General features: G+C 39.0%; 1 protein-coding gene and 1 pseudogene across 1 annotated transcript; both read right to left on the bottom strand.

The window, feature by feature from the left end:
• Window positions 1–14581, bottom strand: part of LOC145716288 (heterogeneous nuclear ribonucleoprotein A1-like 3) — a 19051-nt pseudogene extending 4470 nt beyond the window's left edge.
• SAAL1 (serum amyloid A like 1) lies at window positions 13619–24685 on the bottom strand. The gene is made up of 3 exons (XM_081798482.1): window positions 23684–24685; window positions 21529–21621; window positions 13619–20447 (listed from the first exon to the last, which is right to left on the bottom strand). Exons 1-3 carry the CDS (start codon window positions 23834–23836, stop codon window positions 20355–20357), a joined length of 339 nt encoding a protein of 112 aa, XP_081654608.1. The 5' UTR covers window positions 23837–24685; the 3' UTR covers window positions 13619–20354.
• Window positions 24686–25660: the final 975 nt, after the last annotated feature.

Raw genomic sequence — 25660 nt, 5'->3', positions numbered from 1 at the left:
ATCACCCAGCCACCGCATCCCTCCCAGCCCTCACCACTCCAGCAACCCTCAGTTTGTTTCCTGAGATTAAGAATTCCTCATATCAATGAGATCATATGGTACTTATCTTTCTCTGACTTATTTCACTTAGCATAATACCCTCTAGTTCCATCCACGTCGTTGCAAATGGCAAGATTTCGTGTTTTTTTTGATAGCTGCATAATATTCTATTTTATATATATACCACATCTTCTTTATCCATTCATCTGTTGATGGACATCTTGGCTCTTTCCATAGTTTGGCTATTATGGACATTGCTGCTATAAACATTGGGGTCCACGTGCCCCTTTGGATCACTACATTTGTATCTTTGGGGTAAATACCCAGTAGTGCAATTGCTGGGTTGTAGCTCTTCTTTTTTAAATCTATTAAAAGATTTCTTGCATTTTTTTTTTTTAAGTAGGCTCCATGTGGGGCTTGAACTCTTGACCCTAAGATCAAGACCTGAGCTGAGATCAAGAGTCAGACACTTAACCAACTGAGCCACCCAGGCGCCCTCTATTAAAAGATTTAACATTAAACATTTGTAAGATAAGTGTTTACATTTGTAAGATAAACTCACTTTGGTCATGATGGGGTTTTTTTTAATGCATATTTTTATATATCTTTTAATATGGTGCTAAATTTTATTTGCTGGCATTTTGTCTAGAATTTTTGCATCCATATTAATAGAAAAACTGGCCTGAAGTTTTCTTTTTGTATGACTGTGCTTATCAGGTTTTGTTAACAGAGTTTTGCTATCTCTGTAGAATTAATTCAGAAATTTCCCACCATTTTCTGTTGCCTTGAGATAGAAACAAGGGTAGTTCTTTTACTACCTTTTCAATGTGAATTTTTTTTAAAGAATTTATTTATTTATTTGTCAGAGAGAGAGCACAAGCAGGGGGAGAGACAGGCAGAGGGAGAAGCAGGCTCCTTGCCGAAGAGGGACCCCGATGTGGGACTTGATCCCAGGACCCTGGGATCATGCCCTGAGCCGAAGGCAGATACTCAACCAACTGAGCCACCCAGGCACTCTCCAATGTGAATACTATTAGCCTTTTAAGGTTTTCCGCTTCCTTCTGAGTTAATTTTAGTATACTGGATATTTTCCTAGACAATTATCCATTATTTAAAGGTTTCCATGTGGTTATGTTCTTTTAGTTTCTCCCTTAGTGTTTTTTTTTTTTTCTTTATTACACTAGAGCACTAGAGTCAGAGAAGGTGCCCTGTCTGATTTCTACTTAGGGAAATTTATGAGGATGTTCTTTGTGGCTCATTACATTATCTAAAGTTACGGATATTCCATTACATTTGAAAAGAATGTGAATTCTTCATTTGGGGGTATGTAATAATCAGGGTAATCAATCCAGCAGTAGCAAGTTATTCCTTTCTTATATTGAGACAGTAAAGGTTTATTTCTCTCTCACTCTAAGTCCAGCACCCACTGGGAGACTCTGCAGGGCAGCCTCCCTCCATGTGCTTCTCTGGGTGGGCAGTTAGTCAGCAATTCAGGTAACTTCCATCTTGTGCCTCCACCATCTCAATCAATGGCTGTCACCAGAGAGGAAAGAGAGTTGTGCCAGCTCTTAAATGCTTTGGCTCAGAAATGACACTTGTCATTTCTGCTCTCCTTTCATTGGCTACAACTAATCACAGTGCCCCTCCTTACTGCAAGACAGCTGCCAAGTCTAGTCTTCCTAGAAGCCCAGGAAAAAGATGGGAACCAAATAGGAAGAGTCCAGATATTTTTTACTATAAGGTACAAAGGTCTATACATGTGTGCATTTAGAGCACAAGAGTTAAGAGTCCAAATGCAGTTCTGACATTTACTTAGCTGGGTGACCTCAGAGAAGTTACTTAACTCTTTCATGCCTTTGTTTCTCTATCTGTAAAATGCAGATATAATGGCATGCCTGTCTCAAAGGACTGGAATCCTCCGACAAGCCTGCTAGTGTATCAGCTGCATCACTTATAAGATAGCCCAAGGGTCCCTTTAAATATTTTTGCTTTGAATTCTACTTAGTTTTTCTATTCTTGCCCTCTATTTTATCACTTACCTAGTTTTTCTTTATCCATTTCTTTATTGTGTGTTGTCACGTTTGTCTCCTTTAAACAACATAAAACTTGATTTTGTCTCAACAGAAAAATCTTTACCTTTTAATAATGGGATTTAACACATTCGTATCATGGGTATATTTAGTCTTAAAATGCATAATTTATTTTCCTTTCACAACCAGACTTTTGCTGGATTGACCAAACTTTCTTTGCGCCCACCCCCCTTTTGTAATCCAGAGATTTAGAAATTCCACATATTTTTCCTTTTTCAATAGTGATTATCCTTGAATGCTTAATAAACACACTTCAGTGTATATAATTCTGTCAACACCAAGATTAATCAGAATCTATAACCTCTCTCCTTAACAAGACAAGGAATTTAGAATGCTCTTGCTTCTCTTTTCCCCTGCGCGCTCTATCTCAAACTTCCTAACGCCTCACTCATTCATTCAACAAATCTTTACTGAGCTTCAAATATGTGCTGAAATCACCTGGAATTTTATTTGCAAATTGTTAGTACATTAATGTTTAACGATTGCATCAAATGCCACATTATCAGTGATTATTTGATCTCAACTATTTTCCTTGTTTCTTGGTTCATTGCTTGTAGAGGACATTACTGTTTCTGACATTCTGGATCTATTGTTCCTCTTCCTCTGTTAACAGAACCTGTTTCCTCTGGGGACTCCCTCTTGACTCCCACTCTCAGTCCACTTGCTTTGGGTGAACCTGATTCTACCCTGCCCACCCACTATTAGGATAGTCACATGACTTTACACTGCTCTGTCAGAGGATTGCTAGCCTTTAGCCAGATTAATTGGGGGGGGTTTGCCAACCATGGTCACACGCCCCAATTTGGACCAATGAGAATCAGGCCCAAGAACTTGTTTACAATTAGGAGAGAGATTTTTTTATCTTTAATCTTGAAGGATGATAGCTAATGAAAGTCACCCAGTGGAGAAGACTTATTGAGAGTGATACCAACATGGAGAAGAGCACTACTGAAAGAGAAAGAGAACGCAGGACCTAATGACATTGTTTGAATATCTGGAACCAGCCACACCTGAAGCTTGATCCCCTTTTCACCAAACAAAAGGGTTCTGACCCATAAGTTACTGTTTCTTCTATCCCATGAATTATTTTTTTTATTTTCTTGAAGCGAATCCTTGTAAAACAATTTTCAGAAAGATTGCATACCTTCAGAATACTCATATGACCAAAAGTGTTCTAATTCTGGAAAATTGCTTTGTCCTTTCATGTGTCTCCTTGGGAAAATAACAAGTAAAATTAATACAGCATTTTGGGGTACCTGGGTGGCTCAGTCGTTAAGGGTATGCCTTCGGCTCAGGTCATGATCCCAGGGTCCTGGGATTGAGCCCCACATCGGGATCCCTGCTCAGCGGGAAGCCTGCTTCTCCCTCTCCCACTCCCCCTGCTTGTGTTCCTGCTCTTGCTATCTCTCTCTCTGTCAAATAAATAAAATAAAATAAAATAAATTAAAATAAAAAACTAATACAGTATTTTGTATGATGGCAGTTCAATGTTCATGTAATATAGGAAAAGAAGCATTTTTAGGTAAGAAAATAGGTTTTATATCAAATTTCAATTCAAATTCCAACTCTTCCACTTACTGTGTGATCAAACAAATTTCTAAACCTCTCTGAACCTTTCTTCATCCAGAAAACAGAGATGTTACTATCTCCCTCATGAGACTGTTGTATTCAGGTTATGTAAGTAGCTGGAATGGCAAATAAGAGATGTACTGTGCTAGCCTCAAAATCCTTGGTCGACTGGATAAATTTCTCTCTGTAAACAGTAGGCTTTAAAGCAAAGAAAGGCTGTGGTCAATCTGAGATTTGGGCATATTAATTAGCAAATGAAGGATAAACGGTGGTGGAGAGGCAAGATGCTTGTCAAGTTAAGCCATCCTAATAATCCTGGAGAAAAGTAATGACACCTAAAGGAAGGATTGCAGGAAGGACGATGTCCAGGGTGGTGGTGGGTTACACAGAATGTAACCCATAAGACAGGGAGTAGAGAATATATAAAACCTGCCAACTAGGTTTTATTGGAGATTTGGGTAGGGAGATTTTAAAGGATGGTCCTAAATTTTAAATTAAGCATCTCAATGTACAGAAATTTATTAATTAAGAGGTGAAAATAAGAGCAAAAGATTTTTAAGAGGAGGATGAATTCAGTATGAAGATGCTGATTGTGATTCTGAGTTGTTCATGGATTATCTGGGAAGGCGTTTGGCAAGTGGTTGAGATTAGCCTGTAGCATCATTTTATTTCCATCCCCCAAATATTTTCACCCCTAGAACTATGCTATATGCATGCAGCTCAGGAGAGAGGGTAAAGTTGAAATGTATAGTTTTAATGTGCTAACGCACAGTTTTGTTTAAAATGATGTTTCTGGACATAATAGTTGACCCACATGTGGGCAACTCCTGTTCCCCCCTCCTCCTATTTTAAGGTAGTGCACATGAAAATTGATGTAAAATGTTTAATCCTATATACATTTTAATTTTTATTATGAAGAACTAAAAATTGTAACTTAGCCAGGTGCTTTTGTTTCATACATATGATTATGTATGTAAATTCCCTAGATTTGGTCCTAGCATATAAGAAGCACTCAGTAATCCAAGTTTCCTTCCTCTTCCCTTTCCTGGTCGCTCTTCAATAAAGAAGAATATCACCACAGACAAGAACATTTATTTTAGTATATGTTTTAACCCCAAATCCTTATACAAATACCTCATCAAAATTTGAAAAGTCACACTAGCATTCATGATCTGCACAATTATCTTTTAAAAGTTGCAGTCCCAAGATGTTACACTTCTAAGATGGGAAAAGACATGTTGAATTTTTAGTGTTGAGTTGTTGAGTAATACATTAAATGTGGGTGTATACTGTATGGAATATATGGAGAACTTTTCTTTTTTTGTGCAGTAAGACTAAAGTGCATACAGTATGCACCCCTCAGGGAAAATCATTCTCTGCAAAGTTATTCTGAGGCACATCTATAGGGATTTTATTTTAATACCATATTATACACAAATTGAGGGTCTAAAATGCATACTTTCTAATTGCCTTGTGATTGGAGACTTAGGTAAAAGGAAGAATTGTTTTGAGTATCGCAATGTGGTTTATACGTATGATTAAAAATCCTTTCAGAGGAAAAAAGAATGTCTTTTCAGATAAAAAATATTAGGCCCAAAGTAAAAATTGTGCTTATTATTCTTCAGTGTGTGTGTGTGCATGTGGCAAACTGCCTTTTATTTTTCCTTAAAAATTCTTAAATTTATACAGTGTTTTCCATTTCACAAAGTATTTTTATTGTTTATTTAGATCCTTAAAGTAACAGACACAGAACAGTTCAGTGACTTGTCCAGAGTTACAGAGCTTGTAAATGGCATAAAAGAACCTGAAACTAGCTGTTTGGTCAGTGCTATGCTGTCTTACTCATCATGCTACCACTTCTAAGATGAGATTTGGTTTGAACTCCCATGAATGAGCATGTGTTTAGTTTAGATTCTGCCATTTAATTAAAGGGGATCTCTGAAACAAACTGCAACCATCCTCCAGAAACCACAATCACAGCGGGAATGCTCCCTGAGCTTACTCTTGTCTATGGATTATAATTAGTTGTTTCCTTGTTTCTCTCCTTTACCATAAACTCCTTCAGAGCAAGGACTGTGCTTTTCATCCCTATAGCCCAGGATCCAACACAGTGCCTGTTACAGAGAAGGTGCTTAATAAATAATTATTTAATATATGTTTATTGAGAAAGAATGAATATAAAAATAATTCACATAGAAGTGAAAAATGTGATGATAAAACAAAATGCTCTCTAATCCTTAATCAGAAAGGTCAAAGCCCCATATATGTATCTGAGTATGAATCAGAGGTGTTTCTACAAGACCTCAGATGTTACAGGCCATATGGGATTCTACGCATATTCAAATGGAAAGTAATCTGATGAGGCAAAGGGATGAAGGAGAGAGATCAGGCCAGGACATAATCTCTTGAGTCCTCAATATCCAAATCTACTAAATCTTCCTCCTAAAAGCACCTAATCTTCACAACATGACACCTTCAGTGAGCACTCATCTCTGACAACACCCGAATGGCTTTATGGGAAGAGCTGTGTACAAGTCTGTTTACACGCAGCTTTATGCAAGGTTCATTCCAAATCTACTTCAATTCTCAATTACGCTTTTAAAAATTACAATTGGAAACCCTATTTTTTTTTTTTTAAAGATTTTATTTATTTATTTGACAGAGACAGAGACAGCGAGAGCAGGAACACAAGCAGGGGGAGTGGGAGAGGGAGAAGCAGGCTTCCTGCCGAGCCGGGAGCCTGATGTGGGACTCGATCCCAGGACCCTGGGATCATGACCTGAGCCGAAGGCAGTCGCTTAACCAACTGAGCCACCCAGGCGCCCGGAAACCCTATTTTTTATTTGAACAACTTTGCTTCACCATTATTACTCCAAGAAATGTTGGCTTACGGTCAAACACATTGAGCGAAATGGCCCAGTTGATATTGGTCACAACAAAGCCTTCTATTTGCTATGTATTATAGCTTACCTAAAGTCACACAGAGTGACAGAGGGGGACCAGAGTCCAAGGCCTCACTTACCCCAGGTAATTTTCACCTCAATGTACCACAAAATTGCAAACAATGGACTATGGAACACAAAGGATTTTTTCGTTTCTTCAGGTTTTTGGCCTTCTTTGACTTTGGGTTCTAAGTCATAGGAAGCTTCCTTGTCTGTTATTAAGAGATAATTATGAAGCACCCAATACCATCTGGAAGAGCCACGGCATTCTAAGTCCAGAAGGCATGACCTTCATAAGAGACAGTGTGAATGCTGCCCCCCGGAGTTGTGCAAGACAGCATTCCTGCTCACCTTAATAATAAAGCAAACTGTGAGAAAATGCCATTAACTATGGAAATACAGAGCATTCCTAATCATTAGGAAGTGCAGGTTGTTCAGATTTTCAAGGAGGAAGGAGACTATCTTACAGCATTTGAAAACAACTGTGCATGGACAAATGGGCTCTGTTGCTCAGGTGCACTTGGTTTCCCCAATGTCTGCTGTCTTAATGTTTGCTTTGTACTGTTCAAAGGGGCATTATCACCCATCTCATTCAGTGTAACTAGTCATTTCTCCTACAGGTCAAACAGGATTTGTTGGGGCTGCAGAAAGGAGAGCCAGTACTATTTGTCTAATTAATGATCTCTGAAACTTTTATGAAAGGGTATCACTGAGTCTACACCAGGGAAAATGAGCAAATTTGATTAACCTCTTCCTCCTTTGTATTTCTAACTGAGCCCACAGTAGTGTGGCCAAGCTTTTACAATGATCAGGAAGATTCTCAAAGAATCTAAATGTGACCATCTGGAAGGGTGAAGAAAATAAACACCATATGGAGAAAAAAGGAATGCCACGCCTGGAGTTCCAAATGGACACAAAAGAGAGATCATCCCTTCATCTTTGGGGAAATCCTACCTGCATGGCTGTAATACCCCAGGACCCCACACTGGAAGAGGTTAGTTGGAGGCACCTTTTCTTAGGTGTCAGATATTGGAAGACTTTACAGGTTCCACTGTGACAGAAATTAATTTTAAAAAGTCTCAGTCTTTCCTTACAAAGAGAAGCTGCCATGCCCTTAATGTATGTGCCTCTAGTCATCACTGAGGACTCTGGCTTATGTATCATGTAAATTTTTCCTTGGAAAGTAACAAAGCCACTGATAATCAGATGTGTAAGTAACCTGGATATGACCTGCTAAGTAGGCATTTGATACACCTAAGGGTCCAAGACGACTCACAACAAAACATGGCCAGGAAAAGGAAACCTCAAAGAACCTAGGAGTAGCCTTTGTACTTTATAGATGATATGGGCAATCAGCTCACACTACCACTTAGCAAGTTTAGAGCCACTTCAAAACGCTCCTATACAATGAGCTGCTCCATTCTTTCCTCTTCAGGCTTTGTGCATGTGCATCCCACTGATAGTCGGGGACACACACTCCCGGAGGTTCACGTGGCCAAAGGCAAAGGAGTGGAAATTCCACATGTGGCCATTTTGTTTGCCAACTGGCCCACATGTACAGCAGAAATGGTTATTGTTTGTCTCTGTAATAAAATCACTGAATAAATTTTGTAGAGCTTTAAATCAGCCTCATAAGCGTCACCAGGCAATTCCCCCAGGAAAGACAGGGAGGATGGTGAGGTATAGAACTCCAGGGACACAGAAAAGAACCAGTGTCTCTTGCAAAGGACTGGTGCTAGAAATGCTATAAACCTTGTGCTAACCACGAAATCCAATCATAATGCAAAACCTCAAAACCCATGGAACCCTGACATCGGTAGCAACCAATTCTACGCCCAAACGGAGTTCCTTCTGAAAGCACTGCAAAAATCCACTGCCAAGGTCATGGACCAAAAAAACAAGAGGGACGAGCCCACAAAAAGTGGCATGTGTTGCTTATAATAGTTTAGCTTTCATGTGTCAATAACCATAAGAGGACTGGTAATCTGCACCTTTCAGCCAAGTTATACCTCTGAAAAGCTCATGCTGGCTAAGAAACCTGCTGACTGGACAAAGAACGCCTCAAGGATACAGAAGGTCGAATCCAGGTTTTGGAGCACCTGAAGCTTGTTCAATTGGGAAGACTTGTTCAAGAAAATGAATACAAAATCTCACGGTTGAAATTGTTAGGCACCTCCCAGGGGCTTTGGAAGGGGCTTGAGCAAGTTAGAGGCCCTCAATGTAGTAGTTCTCAAACTCTGTTGTACATTAGAGCCACGTGGGGAGCTTTAAAAATCCTGATGCCCAGTTTGCACCCCCTACCAATTAAATCAGAATATCAGGGGTAGGGGGAGAGCCAGGTTATCAGCATTTTTAAAAGATCTTTAGGTGATTCCTATGTGCATCAAACTTTGGGAACCACTACTTAAAGGTTAAGCTTTACTAGCTGCAGGTAACTCTGTCTCTGGATAGGGAATACAGTTTTTATTCATTTAGGCAAGTAACATTTGTTGAACAATTGCCATATTCCAGCCCTTGGCACTATGTCTGACATGTATCTGGGAACCAGTGTTGATGCTTGTTGACTATATGAACGAACACTAGTTAGGCTGTTTTACACTGGAGATTGGTTGTAAACTAGATTTGGAATTCTCCCAATTTCTTTTCCTTTAGATGTGCCAGCTTTCAAAGGAACACTCTGGGTTTACTCCAAGATGAAGATCCTTCATGACATATATAGTAGGTAGTCCCTATTGATTCTGGATACAAAGTCAGTCAGCAAACCTCCAGCCTCCTAAAATGTAATGAAAAAATATTTTTCATCTATCGTCACTGCCCCCCTTTGTTTTCTTGGAAATAAATCTACATAGAGGAATATAGAATATATCTGGCTGTAGAAATACCAAAAGAAGTCTGTAAAGATTCTCATTTACCTATTAAACCTTTGGTAACTCCATCTCCTCTCTTTCCACATGTTATAGGGTCTCAAAATTCAACTCCTACTGTTACTCAGATGTGAAAAGGTACAGCTTCATTTTGTTCATAACAAATCTGGCATTTCTCTGGAGCCCTCATCTGTTAGTAGCAGGAAAATTAATAAACCAAAGATCCAATTCAGTTTAAATTTACTCTGGTTCAACAATTGAAAGTGATAGACCCTTCAAGAATTTCCAGTCTTAAAAAAAAAAAGGTTTACTGTCTTAAAGAGTTTCCTCCTAAGATGGCGTCCAGAGGGGTGTAACCATGAGACTTCATGGTAGATGTGAAAAGGATTGTGCTCTTTCCAACTCTGACCTCTCAGCTTCCAGAGTGCTGGCTGCTTCACCATTGTTTGAGGCTGTGTCCTACAGCTAAAGCAGCTTCAGGATTTTGTCTTTGTCTCTCTTGGCTTGGGTCAGGCTCCACAATGCTCCCTAGGTGATGGGGCTTCATCTCAGCTCAGTACCACCAAACCCTGGAGTCCCTTATATACACATCATTCCTCCAGTCTCCTGGACCAGCCCCCGCCCCACTCACCCCCCCTGCTGTGGCACCATCATGCCTTGGTATGGCAGGCCTGTTGGCATGTCTGCTAGCTCTCAATTCAGCAGATACTGCATGGGGAATTCAGAGAGCTTGGGAAAGCTAAAACTCAGAGTCTCCCTCTGAAGATGGGATGTGGCCAATCCCTAGGCTGGAATGGGAGCAGCCTGAGAGGTGATATCTTGTAAGGTCCCAAAGAGAAGTGGGGCAAACACTTACCTTCTGTCCTTGTCACTGAAGGTGGCCAGTGATGGAAGGGTGCTTGCTGTTGGGCCTGCATATAAACTGCAGGGAGATACCCACCCAAAAAAGGACCGATCTATCTTTTATAATCACGTAAGAGTCAAAAGAGCCCTAAATCTCCTACTGGCAGATAACTTGCAGGAGTGAAAGTGTAACAGCACCCCATTTTTTTTTTTAAGATTTTATTTATTTGTCAGAGAGAGACAGCTCGAGAGAGAACACAAGCAGGGGGAGCGGGAGAGGGAGAAGCAAGCCTCTGGCAGAGCAGGGAGCCCGATTCGGCGCTCGATCCCAGGACCCTGGGAGCATGACCTGAGCCAAAGGCAGACGCTTAACGACTGAGCCACCCAGGCGCCCCCACCCCAGTCAGTCTTAAGGCTTAACTTGCTTCAAGCTTATGCACTCCTTGCTTGCTAACGTTAAGTCTCTTGATCTGTAGCAGAATTAACTTACTTTCCTTTAGATGTGTAGACAACTGGCCTTGAGGAGTGAAGGACCAAACTGTCCCAGAAGATAAAGCCTGACTACATCCAAAAACAGCTGCTGCTGATGCCAGCAAGTCTGCTCAGGGTCACGTTGACACACAACTAACCACCTGGGCACCTGATTCTCTGGCACGTAGCCCCCTTCCCTTTGCCCATGCCTTCCCCTTTAAAATCCTCGGCCGTCCCCTCAATGGGGAAGATGGTCTTTGAGACATTCATCCACTATCTTCCCAAGTTGCTGGCTTCCTGAATAAAGCAACCTTTCCCTTCCCACCATCACTTGTCTCTCGAGTATATGATTTTCAAGTGGCGAAATTCAGCTGAACCTGAATTTGGAACTGGTTCTCTGGTAACAAAAGTACATCACTTCAAGGGAAGTGACATGGTCCTTGACTTTCAGAAACTGATGGAATGAACACCTATTAACTAGCTCCCATTTTCTTCCTATTTTGAATTGTCACCTTCTTAGTCCTATGAACCAAACAGTGCTTAACACATGTCAAGTTCAACAAACCACAATATACTGTGGCATGAATGAATAAATTAGAAGTGTTCATCTACAATTCCGTTTCTCTTACTGGTTCAATAAACTTCAAAAAAACACTTATTGATCACCTGTTGGAAGTTCATCTCTGATTAAAGATATGACAGGAGCGTTTTATTAATATCCCAATGCTCCCATGGAGAACCAAATCCTCTGCCCATTGAAATCCTCTGAGGCTCAACAGCAACATTACAGAAATCAGCACTGGCCAAAGGGGCGAGAGAACTTGTCAGAGTGATAGTGGGGGCTAAAAAAGAGTTGAACTCAAATTTCAGAGCCAGAAAAGAGTAGATTTTAGCCAAAGAAAATATTTCTCAAACTCCAGGATGTGACAAATAAGCTCATGGTACCTTCTCTGTAGTAGAAGTAGAGCAATCCAATTTGTCTGATGACAGTCACATGAGCTACAAAATCCCTTTTCTGTTTCTTCTGCACTTACTTACAGCAGCAGGTACTCACAGTTTCACAAGGTGACTCTCCATGTATACAGTGGGTCCACTACCAAATGTTTCTCCTCTGTTTGGAATTCTATACGCAGAGCTGTGCCCCAATTCCCATGCCTACCTCCTTCCCACTGTCCAACTGCTTTCTTCTGGATCTTTACATCAAGAACTGCAAAAGAGAATAAACCTCTTGGCTTCCACTGACAACACACCCTTGAATCCCTTTCTCATCCCTTCTCCAGAGGAGAGGCTTTGGAGGGGAGACAAGAGAGGAACATTACTTTTTTCTTTTCCAATTAATTTCCATTTCTTTCAAGTCTGAGTAAACTCTGGGCACAGAGCAACCAGGATGATATGATTATGGAAACTATTAATCTCTCCATCAAAGGAGAGCCAACTCGTGGTTACGGAGCAATTGGCACGTTCCTCCAAAGCGCTTCTGCAGCATGATCCTCCTGGTTTCCTTTGGGGCCACAAGAGTTCAGGGTACAACTTCCTAAAGCATAAAATAATCTTTGAGTGCTTCATGAATTGTTGTGAAAAATTGTGTGTTTTCACCCAAGTGCTCTAGAGAGATAGCAAACTCACATTAAAACATGTCTAAACAGAATCAAAGAAAAAAAAAAAATCTTCTAAGATTTTCAGATTACTGAAGGTTCATCTGAAAATGTGAAATCTGGCTCTTTGAAGACCATTCAGATATCACTTGCTGTGGGCAACAAGCAAAGGGTACATCTGGAGCAAGAAGTCTCCAAATCACTTTAAATATTGACTACTAAAATCATAAAAACTGTAATTACTTCTAGAACTGATTAGGACAAACAGGACATTATCTGGTTCATCCAAACCTAAAACAAACATTAAAAAAAATTTAGGGAATTCAATTTAGGGACTTTGTTCCACGGTCCACAACATCAGCAGATTTTTTTTCGCCCAATGGTGACAGAGTATAGATTTCTCCATGAGGGGGAGTTAAAGGATTTCTTTCCTCCAGAAGTACTTGCTGATTGGCCAAGTGAATGCTTGCTCCTGAGTACAGGAAAGAAAAGTCCAACGCCAGTCGCACTTTGAGGAAAGTACATTCATGGATTTACAAATACCACCAGCCTTCCAAATACAGTCCCAAAAGAGTGAATTTACAGAGATGCCAAATTCCTCAAATGGTATGGGGTCAACAGACACCACTCAAAACAAAACTATATGATCCTACGTTGACTCAGTGACTTATAATAAAGCCATATACATGCATTTTCTTGAATTATAGACTGTAATAAATATACATTCCCCCATTCACCCACCCACCATGATTTTAATGTACACTCCTTCCTGGAAGCAAGCCCATACTTCAGGAAGTCAAACTCCTCCAGAGAGTCAGATGTCTCTTCAGGGGCGCCTGTGTGGCTCAGTCGTTAAGTGTCTGCCTTCTGCTCAGGTCATGATCCCAGGGTCCTGGGATCAAGCCCCGCATCGGGCTCCCTGCTCGGCGGCAAGCCCGCTTCTCCCTCTGCCACTCCCTCTGCTTGTGTTCCCTCTAAGTAAAATCTTTAAAAAAAAGTCTCTTCATCCTCCCTTCCCACTGTCCCATTGTTGTAATCTGCATGTACAATAGGCCTGACTGAGCAGGAAACTCAGTTTTATGAAGGGACTATTCCCGAAACGTTTCAATTTCTCATGTAATCACATAAACCCTGAACGGTAAGAGAGAAAGCCCATAAAAGTCATTATAAACAGATTCCATGATGTCAAAGGAAAACCAGCTGGAGAAAGAGTTTAATAAGCAGCCCTTTTTTTATTACAATAGGCTTGACGTCATTATTTATTATTTCCAGCACTACAACACAAAGCCATGTGCTACACTGTAGGCCAGGATGAAAAGGATATGTGGACTTTCCTGAGTATTTTAATATCCTCTTATTGACAATAGATAGAAGATCTGAACAAGGACCAGGAACAGGAAATGATTTTAGTGATTTCATTACAGTAATAGGGAAAAGCATTTCCAATGCGCAGGGTTTGGCAGATGGTCTGAGTAAGGCTTCAACTCCTAAACAGCCTGCATGTCAACAAGCCCAGTATTGATATAAGCCCAATATATAATTAACGAGGTATCCTAGTGAGCAGAAAAGTTTTTATAAATATATGCTGTAGCCTTAGCAGTAGAATACAGGAAGCTGGTATTTCCAAGGTAAATTTAAAACCATTTCATAAGGAAAGGTATTCAGAGGCAGCAAAAGGTATACAGTAGGCTGTAGCTAAAGAGCTCTTGATGTTCTAGTACAAATCATATCTGCAGTGAAGTATCAAGTCTGGTACACCTTCACTTAATTTTCTCTAGTGAAAAAGAAATGTAGAATTTTCAGATTCCTGATTTTCATATCTCATTCATAAAACCCTAAAAAGCTTTATAATGTATATTTTGAAATCATGAAGAGTGGTGCTTCCAGCTTTGCTCCTTTTGCTCAAAATTGCTTTGGCTATTTGGAGTCTTTTATGGTTTCACCTGAATTTTAGGATTTTTTTTCTTCTATTTCTGTGGGGGAAAAAAAAAAATGCCCACTAGGATTTTAATAGGGATTGCATTGAATCTATAGACTACTTTGGGTAGCATGAACATTTTAACAATATTAATTCTTCCAATTCATGATCATGGGATGTCTTTCCACTTACTCGTGTCTGCCTGATTTTTTGTGTGTGTTTCATCGTTTTCGGTGTACAAGTCTTTCATCTCCTTGATTAAGCTTATTCCTAAATGTTTTATTTTTTTGATGCTATTAAAAATGGAATTGTTTTAAAACAGACACATAGACCAATGGAACCGAACAGAGAGCCCAGAAATATACCCACACATACACAGTCAACTGATGTCAACAGTGATGCCAAGAATACACCATGGGGAAAGGACAGTCTCTTCAATAAATTGTGTTGGGGAAAACCGGATCACAAAAAGGCAGGAAATTGGACCTTTATCTTACACTGTACATAAAAATTAACTCAAAATGGATAAAAATGTAAACATAAGACCCGAAATGGTAAAACTCCACAAAAAAAACAGGGGAAAAGCCTCTTGACATTGGTCTTAACGATCACTTCTTAAAAAGACACCAAGAACACAAGCAACAGAAGCAAAACTAGGTAAGTGGGACTACAGCAAACTAAAAGCTTCTGCATAACAAAGGAAACAACAACATGAAAAGGCAACCTACGGGATGTAAGAAAATATTTCCAAACCATGTATCTGGTAAAGAGTTAATATCCAAATATATAGGGAACTTCAACTCAATAGCAAAAAACCCAAATAACTTGAATAAAAATTTAGGCAAGGAACTGAATAGACATTTCTCCAAAGACATACAAATGCCCACGGGTATATGAAAAGGTGCTCAACATCACTAATCACCAGGGAAATGCAAATCAAAACCAAAATGAGGTATCACTTCACTTCATACCAGTTATAGGATGGCTATTATTAAAACAAAGATAACAAGTATTGATGAAGATATGTAGAAAAGGAAACACTTGTGTACAGTTACTGTGAATGTAAACTGGTGCAGCCACTATGGAAATATTACGGAGTTTCTCCAAAAAAAAATAGGGGTGCCTGGGTGGCACAGTTAAGCGTCCAACTCTTGGGTTTAGGCTGATAGTGATCTCAGGGTCGTGAGATTGAACCCTGCATCAGGATTCTCTTTCCCTTTCCCTCTGCCCCTCCCACTAGTGTGCACGCTCTCTCTCTAAAATAAATAAATCTTAAAAAAAAATAAAAATAAAAATAAAACTACCATTGATCCAGTCTTACTTCTGAGTATATATCCAAAGGAACTGAAATCAGGATCTCAAAGAGACTGCACTCCCATGTTCATGGAAGCATTATTCACAAAGCCAAGACAGGGGTCAAACCTAAATGTCCACCGACAAACAGATGAAGAAAAGGAGGTATATACATACAAAGGAATATTATTAAGCCTTAAAAAAGAATGGTAGATTCAAGTACTCTGCTTACATCAGCTCCATTAACATTCTATTGGCCATTATGTAAATACATAAAGAGGGGCTAGGAATTTTAGAGAGAGTAGAGAAAAAGGACTTTGGTCTTTCCTGTATTGTTAGGATTTTAAAATATTAAAAGGGTGTTCATATATTACTAGTGCTAATAAAGAAAAATCTGTCAGCAAATAAAAAAGCAAAAACAAATAATTCAGAAAAAAACTTTAAAAAAATAAAAAAATAAAGTTTAAATCCCTTTAATTTAAATTTTCTAGCAGTCACATTTAAAAAGGTAGAAAGAGATAGACACTGGGGAGGGTATGTGCTCTGGTAAGTGCTGTGAATTGTGCAAGACTGCTGAATCTCAGATCTGTACCTCTGAAACAAATAATGCAATATATGTTAAGAAAAAAAAAAAGAAGAAGAAGAAGGTAGCAGGAGGGGAAGAATGAAGGGGGGAAATCAGAGGGGTAGACGAACCATGAGAGACGATGGACTCTGAAAAACAAACTGAGGGTTCTAGAGGGGAGGGGGGTGGGAGGATGGGTTAGCCTGGTGAATGGTATTGAGGAGGGCACGTTCTGCATGGAGCACTGGGTGTTATGCACAAACAATGAATCATGGGACACTACATCAAAAACTAATGATGCAATGTATGGGGATAATATAAGAATAAAAAAATTAAAAAAACAACAACAACAATATTTAAAAAAAAAAGGTAGAAAGATAAGATCCAATTAAATTTAATAATGTATTTAACTGAATATATCCAAAATATTATCATCTAACATGTAATCCATATAAAACATTGATGAAAAATATTATATTAATTTTTTCTTATTACTTTTCCTAAAGTCCAATATGTATTTTACATTTATCTCAATTTGGACTAGTCACATTTCAAATGTTCAGTAGCCATATGTGTCTAGAGGATACTGCACTTGGTAACAGCATAGGTGTAGACCCTTAACAGAGTACTATATCGAAACATCACAGACACAGACACACACATACACACACAGACACACGCACACTCATGTATATTAAAGTAAAACCTTCATTAACCAAAATGAGTGAAGAATGGAAAATTCAAATTGCTTTTAACTGACTTATGTTTGGGGTCGGGTTTTTTTCTGTATCTACATATATATCTGTAGATATATAGATATAGAGATGTATATCAATCCTCTTCCTTTTCTTAAGTGTTATTTAGCATAAATAATTATATATTTAATATGTAATTAAATATATATTTAAACAAGTGAAAAAAGAAAAACAACATTCTATTGGCCAAAGCAAAGTGACTTGGCCAAGCTCAAAGTCAAGGAACAGAGAAGTATACTCTACCCACTGAGAAGCCATGGCATGAGAATGGGTACACAGAGGTGAAGACTTGAGAACAATGATCAAATCCGCTACAGGTGGCATGACTTCTTCTATCTGTACCTCCATGCAGACCACAGGGGGAGGGTTAGAAGGAGAATATGTCTTATGTGTTCGGTCTTGAGTGGTTTAGATACTTCAAAAATCAAACTCAAATTTAATTAGAAATAGAACAACACATTTAACAAATGTTAACCCAAGTTCATTTTGTACGTTTCCCCTCCTCTGAAACAAAGGAGAGGAAAAGTTTGAATTTCATTTGTACATATAATTCCAAATTTCATATTTAGGCTCCTGGAGAAAGCACCATTCCAAAATATCACTGTAATTGATGCAAGCCCTAAAATTTGGGGGTGTTTCATCAGACTGTATAGCATTAAAAAAGATTTAGCATTGCTCATATCTTATTTCTTTAAAAAACTATTATAATTTATAGATCTAGGAAGTTTTCAAACACATCAAAATATGAAAATATACACTACCTCATGATGTTACAAGAGCAATTAGTAACAAGCAACAGGGCAGGTCCAAGGCAGAAATGGGAAACAGAAAATAACCTGGACATCCCTAGCCTTCCCAGGTATATCCTTTTTCTCCCTTGGTGACTTACCCACTTTGAGTAGCACTCTTTCCCTCAGACACCCAGGGGCCTTCGGCTTCCCTTTTAAAATGTGCTCCTTCTAAAACAAAATGTGAAACTCATATGCACTGAAGTAGACATGACTAATAACTCGGGAGTATTACTCTTACAGGGTTATTTGTACCTTTCACCCTAGACTTCAAGAGATAAAATGGAATTCTTAGCACTGGCTAGCAGGTGTCACTGGCAGATCCACTGAGCTCACCCTACAGGAACTGGTAGCTTTATCTTTTAGAAACTAACAACAGAAGGAGGGATGAGCTCCGGCCAGCCAGTTTGGGCTCAACCACCAAGCCGACACCTGTGCAGATGGGCCATAAAGTGTCCAGCAGTCACCTCCGCCTCATCATACTGTTAAGATCTCTGCTCCAGAAGGACCACAGCTTCCTTACGTAACACACGATGCACGTATACGCATAATTTCTAAGTATGTATGTGTTACCTTATACCCGCCTGTGCTTGCAATGATAAAGGTCTCCTTTTGAATATTCTCTCAAATCCTAAATAAAAAGAGCTCCCTTACCCCTGCTCAGGGATCACAGCTTTGGAAGTTACTCTCCATGACCTCCTTATTTGCTGCAAAGAAAGATTACTTTGTGTGACAGCTCCACCTGGTGTAGTCTCTATCTGTAATTCACCAAGGAGCGAACTCACATTAGTTTGCTTACACAGGCAAGAGTGACTTTATCAGTGCCTTTGAGATCTCATGTTAAATACAGTCACATTCAGCCTAGGATACAGTCAGCATGCAAGACATGAAAACATACAGCGTAAACCTACTAATCAGAGTTAACAGTAAGATTTTAACTTTATAGTTCAATTCAGGAATATTTTCAACAATAAAACTACCTCCAAACTGGAAATTGTGTATCTCTTCTCAGTAATGCTACATCCTGTGTTGTATCAGCAAAAGTCACTTAAGGAAAAAATACAGAATGTGAGACAAGACCAATGTTTCTAAAGCTAGAAACATTCTGCAACAAATTGAGAAGGGGCTGTATACCAGAAGAGGGGTTTAAGAAGCTGGCTTTGCTTTTTAAGCAAAGGAGGAGGCTGGAAAGATAGCAGAGTAAGAGGATCCGAAGCTCACTTCATTCCACAAATAAAAGTAGATTAACAGTCACATCAGCGTAAATAATCCAGAAGACTACTTGAAGACTGGTAAAAAGCTAGCTTTGTTATTCATAACTGCTATTTTCTTAAAATCTATTAAAAACTCTACTTTTAGTAATTAAATAATGCGAACTGCTTCCCTAAGAATACCTGGCTGACTCTCTGCACAGATCTCATTCTGAAGCACTATACAGAAGGATAAAAGTATATGTGAGGGAAATCACATATAGCAGTTTGCATAGAGTCTGAAGTTCTTAAACCCCCTCCATCTTAATTTTAAAAAATCTGAATTCACTCAAGCAAATCATTTTCTGAAATTCAACCACTGGAATTATGCTGAAAACAGAAAATTTGCTAATGTGCTTTCATCAAAATGTTACATTTCTATCTTCATATCTTCATACCTACAACAGTGAAAAAAAATTAAACTGTAACAAAGCTAAACTAAAAACTGCTTTTGAGATGTTACTGACCATCTGGCATACAATCGACACAATAATCACAAAAGGCCAAGATGTGCTTTCATACTGTAGCAAACATCACAGATTGACTATCAAAAAGCCTTTCACAACTCCCTTCTCTTTGTGCCTTTCTCTCTTATAGACCCTAGAAAGAAAAAAAAAAGACTTGATTTCAAATAGCTGCAGTTAGAGATGGCCATCAGCACAGGTCTGGGCAATGAGGGCTGTCCTTTACAAATATGAAGGTAAAAGACTTCCAAGGACAAAGCCCCTTTACCTCTTTCTCCTTTTTCCTGTCTGAATGGGGATGGAAGGTCCAGAGATGTTATATCCCCCTTAACCACAAGACAATAAACATGAACCCAAAGGTCTACATGCAGACCACATGGAGAGGTAAAAGGAATCAGGATCCCTGAGTCAACAAATCAGGTCTAGAATGCCCACCCCTGGATTTCTTATTGCATTAGATACATAAAAGCTATCGGATTAAGCTCCTGGAGTAGGGTTTTCTACTAGTGCAGCTGAATGTACTTGCAGTAGAGACAAATACAAAATTCTCATGTAAAAATCAAATTAAGAGGTATGAAGAAAATCCTTACCAAGTCCTCAACCTAGAAAGAACTTCAATAATAAGCTTGTATTTTTGTTTTCTTTACCTAAAGAGGACAACTAACACAAAACCATACAAAAAAAAGTGTGTGTGTCGGGGGGGGTGGATTTGACAGCAGAGGAAACTCCAGATTCCAATGCCAAATGAAAGTGAGAGAAGACTGGGGCAGGGAGAAGGTATGTACGGGTGTAATGCCAGACAATGAGGGTCCAATAAGCTTTACCTAACATCTCCTATATGTCAATTTCAACTGTCAGTGCAGAAAGTAAAGTTCATTTATTGGGCAGAGGAAACTCCAATTCAGTGTTTAAGTCTGAGCCTTCAAACTTGGGAAGTTTTGCTCCAGGTCATCAGCAAGAGTTTTATCAACTTCATGTAGAATTTTGAGAAAGTCTTCTATCTGTGGGTCAAACAAAAGAACCAAATAAATATAAGTAGAAGAAAAGGTGATTTTAAGATACCAGTTTTTGACTATGAAAATGTTCTACCTATGGTTTCTAAAGAGTCCAAAGGAAAAGAAATGTTGACAGATCCCCAGATGACAATAATAGTCATTCCCAAGTAGTCCTCTGAAACATCAAAGAAGTGACTAGCCCTTACCATTTAGTTTTACTCTTGAACTACAATTTATACTCCCACCGCTTCCCCTTTAGCATCCATTACTGAGTTTTATTACTTTCCTCCTTGCTGACATGGCCTCTCACTCCCATGTTCCATACTTCATTTTCCTAAAAAAGTTCCTATTTTAAAATTGCTTTTGGGTGCCTGGGTGGCTCAGTTAAGTGACTGCCTTTGGCTCAGGTCATGATCCTGGAGTCCCGGGATCGAGTCCCACATCGGGCTCCCTGCTCAGCGGGAAGCCTGCTTCTCTCTCTACTGCTCCCCCTACTTGTGTGTGCGTGCTCTCTCTCTCTGAAAAATAAATAAAATCTTTAAAATAAATAAAAATTGCTTCTAATGGTAGCAAATGTGATGGAATTTGAAGAATCAAAAACCTAATGATCATTTCTACCCAAGAATCTTATCTTTGCTAATGTATATGCTATTTACTTTATAACAGTAAGAGGTCCAATAAATTCAGTGTTGATGGCTTTCTCTTAAAATTACAATCACTGGGCGCCTGGGTGGCTCAGTTGGTTAAGCGACTGCCTTCGGCTCAGGTCATGATCCTGGAGTCCCGGGATCGAGTCCCACATCGGGCTCCCTGCTCAGCAGGGGGTCTGCTTCTCCCTCTGCCCTCTTCCCTCTCGTGCTCTGTCTCTCAAATAAATAAATAAAATCTTTAAAAAAAAAAAAAAATTACAATCACTATTCAGGTTAGTCCCACGAATTACCCTGCAGTCATCTATCTGAGAACGCACTAAGTCATGTGAATTGTATGCATGATCTTTTTTGACAATGGCCTCAGGGATCAAGCACTTACATAAAAACATATAGTAATCCTATAAAACTCAGCCACCTATACATTTACTCATACTCACCACCGGACTATAAAAAGGAAGAAGGTTTTGAAATGCACAGGAACACTTCTGTTTGCTTAACTGGCCCTCCTTTAGTCCCTGAGCCACAGTCTCCTAAAACAAGCAAACAAAGATTTAATGTTAAAAAAGGAAAATTTCTAAAGCTTTATTTGATTAATAAATATCAGTATATGTAATTCCCTACTGATCCTACGGGCATTTCAAATGTCTCAAACTGAGCCCAGCATCATTCCTCCTTATGTAACCCAAACACTGTTCCACTGTAGTCCTTATTTTAGGAAAGGGCATTGCCACCTACCCACCCGGCTACACAAAGCAGTAACCTAAGATACAGCCAAGACTTTTCCTCCTCCTCTGCTGCTGCTGACTCCTCCTCCTAAGAGTTTAATTCTACTCTACTAAATCTCTCTCATCCCTCCTCTTCTTTCCATCCACCCTTCCACTATTTGGGGTCTTATTATTTTTCAGATTACTCTTGAAGATTACCACCCACAAGAGCCTGTTGGTTGGTCTGCAGGACTCCAACCTCAACTCTCTCTAATCCTCTCTCTTGCTTCTGGAGTAATCTTTCTGAACACACCATCTCACTTGATCCTTAAAACAAAAACCTTCAGTAGCTCCTCAGTCCTCAAAATTAAATTCATATTCCATTAGGTATGGCACATAAGAATTTTCACGACATATCCCTGGTTTATTCTCAGTCCACCCTTCTTCTATATTCCTGTCACTTAAAAATAAACATCCCTCCAAAAACAAAAAGCACGCATAAAGATGACAGCAAACAATGGGAAAAACACCTGCAATGAATACGCAAAAGATAGTATTATTGCCCAAAGAGTTCATATAAATAATCAAAATAGATAAATTTATAAAGTAGGAAACACAAATGATATACAAATATATGGGGGGGGGGTGCCCGGGTGGCTCAGTCAGTTAAGCGTCTGCCTTCGGCCCAGGTCATGATCCCAGGGTCCTGGGATTGAGCCCTATGTCGGGCTTCCTGCTCAGCAAGGAGTCTGCTTCTCCTTCTCCCTCTGCCCTTCCCCCCACCCAATCCCCGACTCATGCTCTCTCTCTCTCCAATAAATGAAATCTAAAAGAAAAAAAACCCACAAATATATGGAAAGATGTTCAATCTTACTAATAAAAAATACAAATCAAAATAAGGCACAATTTCTCACCTACTGAACTTTGATATAAAAATTATAATATCTGATAATAAGAGTCCTATAAAGCCAACATTTTCACATAAACCCATTTGGGCAATATGCAGCCATTAAGCCTCAGCCATCTTCACTTGTACAATGCCAAGCCCAGTAAGCTAACTTCCAAAAATCTATGCTCAAGTAATAACCCCTATCTAGAAAAGCAGAACAAATGACCAAAAAAAAAATTACCAGAATAACAGAAACTTCTATTAAGAAATATTCTTCTTAAAAAAATGCAATGAATGTACATATATTCTTCATAGTTATATTTATATTTTTTTCTAAAATACATGGATAGAAAGTATACTCAAAGAAAGAATATGCTAAAAATCCAAGCATATTCAGGAAGAATATCCCCTAAAACAAGTCTGCAGTAAATTATGAAAACTGATTTTTTTGACAAATTGGGTATTAAACTGGTTCTCACTGAAATGTCTTTCAGTAAATTTAGAGTCTGGAAAAGGGCTCATAACATAATGTTTAGTGAAAAAAGCAGTCTATAAAATTCTATATACTGGATTTTAAGTATGTGAAAAACATATATAAACACACCAAACCGTATCAGTTGCTGCGTTAAGATTATAAAGTTACAGTGATAATTTTTTCTTTCTCTTATTTCCCCAAATTTATGTAATATAATTATTTTATTTATTTATTTGTTTGTTTTAAAGATTCTATTTATTTATTTGAGAAAGAGAGAGCGAGTAAGAAAGCACAAGCAGGGGGAGCGGCATAGGGAGAAGAGGCAGACTGCCGCTGACCAGGGAGCCCGAAGTGGGGCTTGATCACAGGACCTCAGGATCATGACCTGAGCCGAAGGCAGACACTAAACTGACTGAGCCACCGAGGTGCCCCTTTATGCTACTTTTTCAGTGATAATAAAGTTTGGAGCATTAAGCAATCCATACTTTCTTTTGCTGAAGAAACCATCAATACTTCTTTCCTACCTTTGTTAAAACCTGAAAAATATTAGAAAGAAATTCACATGAAATATCCTTTAAGATTTTCAAGTGGAAATCATCTTGGGTTAAGTCAGACTTTTTCGTTTCTTCCATGTTAGAATCTGCCGAGTTCTCTTGTTTCTTCTGACAATGTTCCATGTTTTGTAAGACACGAATCAGACTGTCAATTAGAGGAAGATCTAGTGTACAAACAGATCAAGAAGCACAGAATTAGCCAGTTAAATTTGGTCTCTTCTCCTTTTGTTGACTGATTCATTCATTCAAAAGTACTGAACAACTTACTAGTGGCTAGACAGTTCACTTAGGTAGCAGAGATATGACCACAAACAAGATCGTTGAGGCCTCAGCCTTCAAGAGGTTCACATTTTCATACTCTCAAAAAAACTAATGAATAAAACAGATCATCTCAGCTTTGAGTGAGTTCTATCCATGAAGGAAATTAAAGGGGAATATAATAAAGCAGCCAGCAGGGGAAGCTCTTTGAGGTGAGAACTACAGGAGAAGCATCAATGCAAAGAGCCCAGGAAAACAGTTCAGGGAGCGAGAACAGTAAGTGCAAAAAGTCTCAAAGAGGAAATGGTCTGAGGAACAAAAAGGCCACTGTGTCTCAAGCCAAGTGAAGCAAGGGGGAAGGAGGGCACAAGACAAGTTTAGAGAGCTAGGCAAGAGTCCTATATCATGCAGTGCCTTGGAGGCCACAGTGAGAAAGAATTTGAATTTTAAACTTTATCATCAACATCTTAAACAAAGCTTTTAAATTATATATTTCTTTAAGTTAAGTTCCAAAAACAGTATGATTTCCTAAAAGACTGAATAATCATTTTAACTAGCCTATAATAAAAACTGAACATAAAAAATAAAACTAAAGCTCAGACTCAAAATATATGTTATAGCATGAACATGTTAAAGGGTAGCTCACTTTGATTCAGCCACTGATTCTAACCCTACCGTTTCTGCATCACAATTACAAATCCAGGAAACAAGATTTTCTGTAGCACTGAATCCAGTATATTGATTTTAAACAATCTAACTTTACTTCCAGATTTAGGTCATTTATAGTACATGAAAATGACATTTTTAAAAAATTAAGGAAATAAAAAACTAGGGAAATCATATCCCTTATTTCTCAACTCAATGTCACCTCTTCAAAGCACCCAGTCTGCAGGGCTGCTTTACTATATTCCCCTTGGATTTATTCCCACTCTCTTCCTTCTGTTGTCCCTAACTCTTGACTCTAACACTCAGTTCTTTACTCCACCATGTCCCTGTAGGTCACATCAATCTATACTACACCATTCTCTCTTTCTCACCCCCAGCCCTAACTCTGCAATGCCCTTATTCAAGGCGTAGGGCAGGATGAGTGGGTGAGGGCTATTTAGTGGTTTTCAGTTCAAAGAGCATCTTTACACTTTCTCCCCCAATCATAAAAATCATACATAAAGTTTGAGGGAGTTGAGGGGTGGGAGAGATAAAAAACACCCAGTCACATAACATCAAGAAAGAGCTTTTTCCATGCTGGAGGCCGGGCCGCAGCCCTTCGGAGGAGGAGCAAGATGGCGGAGGAGTAGGAAACCTAAATTTCTTCTGGTCCCAGGAATTCAGCTAGATAGGTATCAAACCATTCTGAATATCTACAAACTCAACAGGAGATCGAAGAAAAGAATAGCAGCAACTCTCTGAACAGAAAAGTGACCACTTTCTGGAAGGTCTCTTCTGATTTGTTTAGTGTATATTTTTCTGGGGTCACTGTTACCCTGTTAGCATTTTGTTCTCTCATTCATCTATTCTCCTCTGGACAAAATGACAAGACGGAAAAAATCATCTCAAAAAAAAAGAATAAGAGGCAGTATCGACTGCCAGGGACCTAATCAATATGGACATTAGTAAGATGTCGGAACTAGAGTTCAGAATGACAATTATAAAGATACTAGCTGGGCTTGAAAAAAAAGCATGGAAGATACT

Source organism: Leptonychotes weddellii, chromosome 11 (assembly GCF_054177405.1).
Source record: "Leptonychotes weddellii isolate Sample4059 chromosome 11, ASM5417740v2, whole genome shotgun sequence".
NCBI lineage: Eukaryota > Metazoa > Chordata > Mammalia > Carnivora > Phocidae > Leptonychotes > Leptonychotes weddellii.
Note: the sequence above shows the minus strand (reverse complement) of the source record. Positions and strands in the feature narration are given on the sequence as shown.

Bases quoted from the DNA above. Each gene is read 5' to 3' on its own strand.
- SAAL1 (XM_081798482.1), bottom strand. From the start codon at position 23,836: ATGGAACATTGTCAGAAGAAACAAGAGAACTCGGCAGATTCTAACATG. The intron at 21,622-23,683 runs GTAGGAAAGAAG...TGCTTGTTTTAG, and splicing joins TTTTTCAGGTTTTAACAAAG to GAGACTGTGGCTCAGGGACT. The intron at 20,448-21,528 runs GTGAGTATGAGT...TTTGACCCACAG, and splicing joins TTCCTTTTTATAGTCCGGTG to ATAGAAGACTTTCTCAAAAT.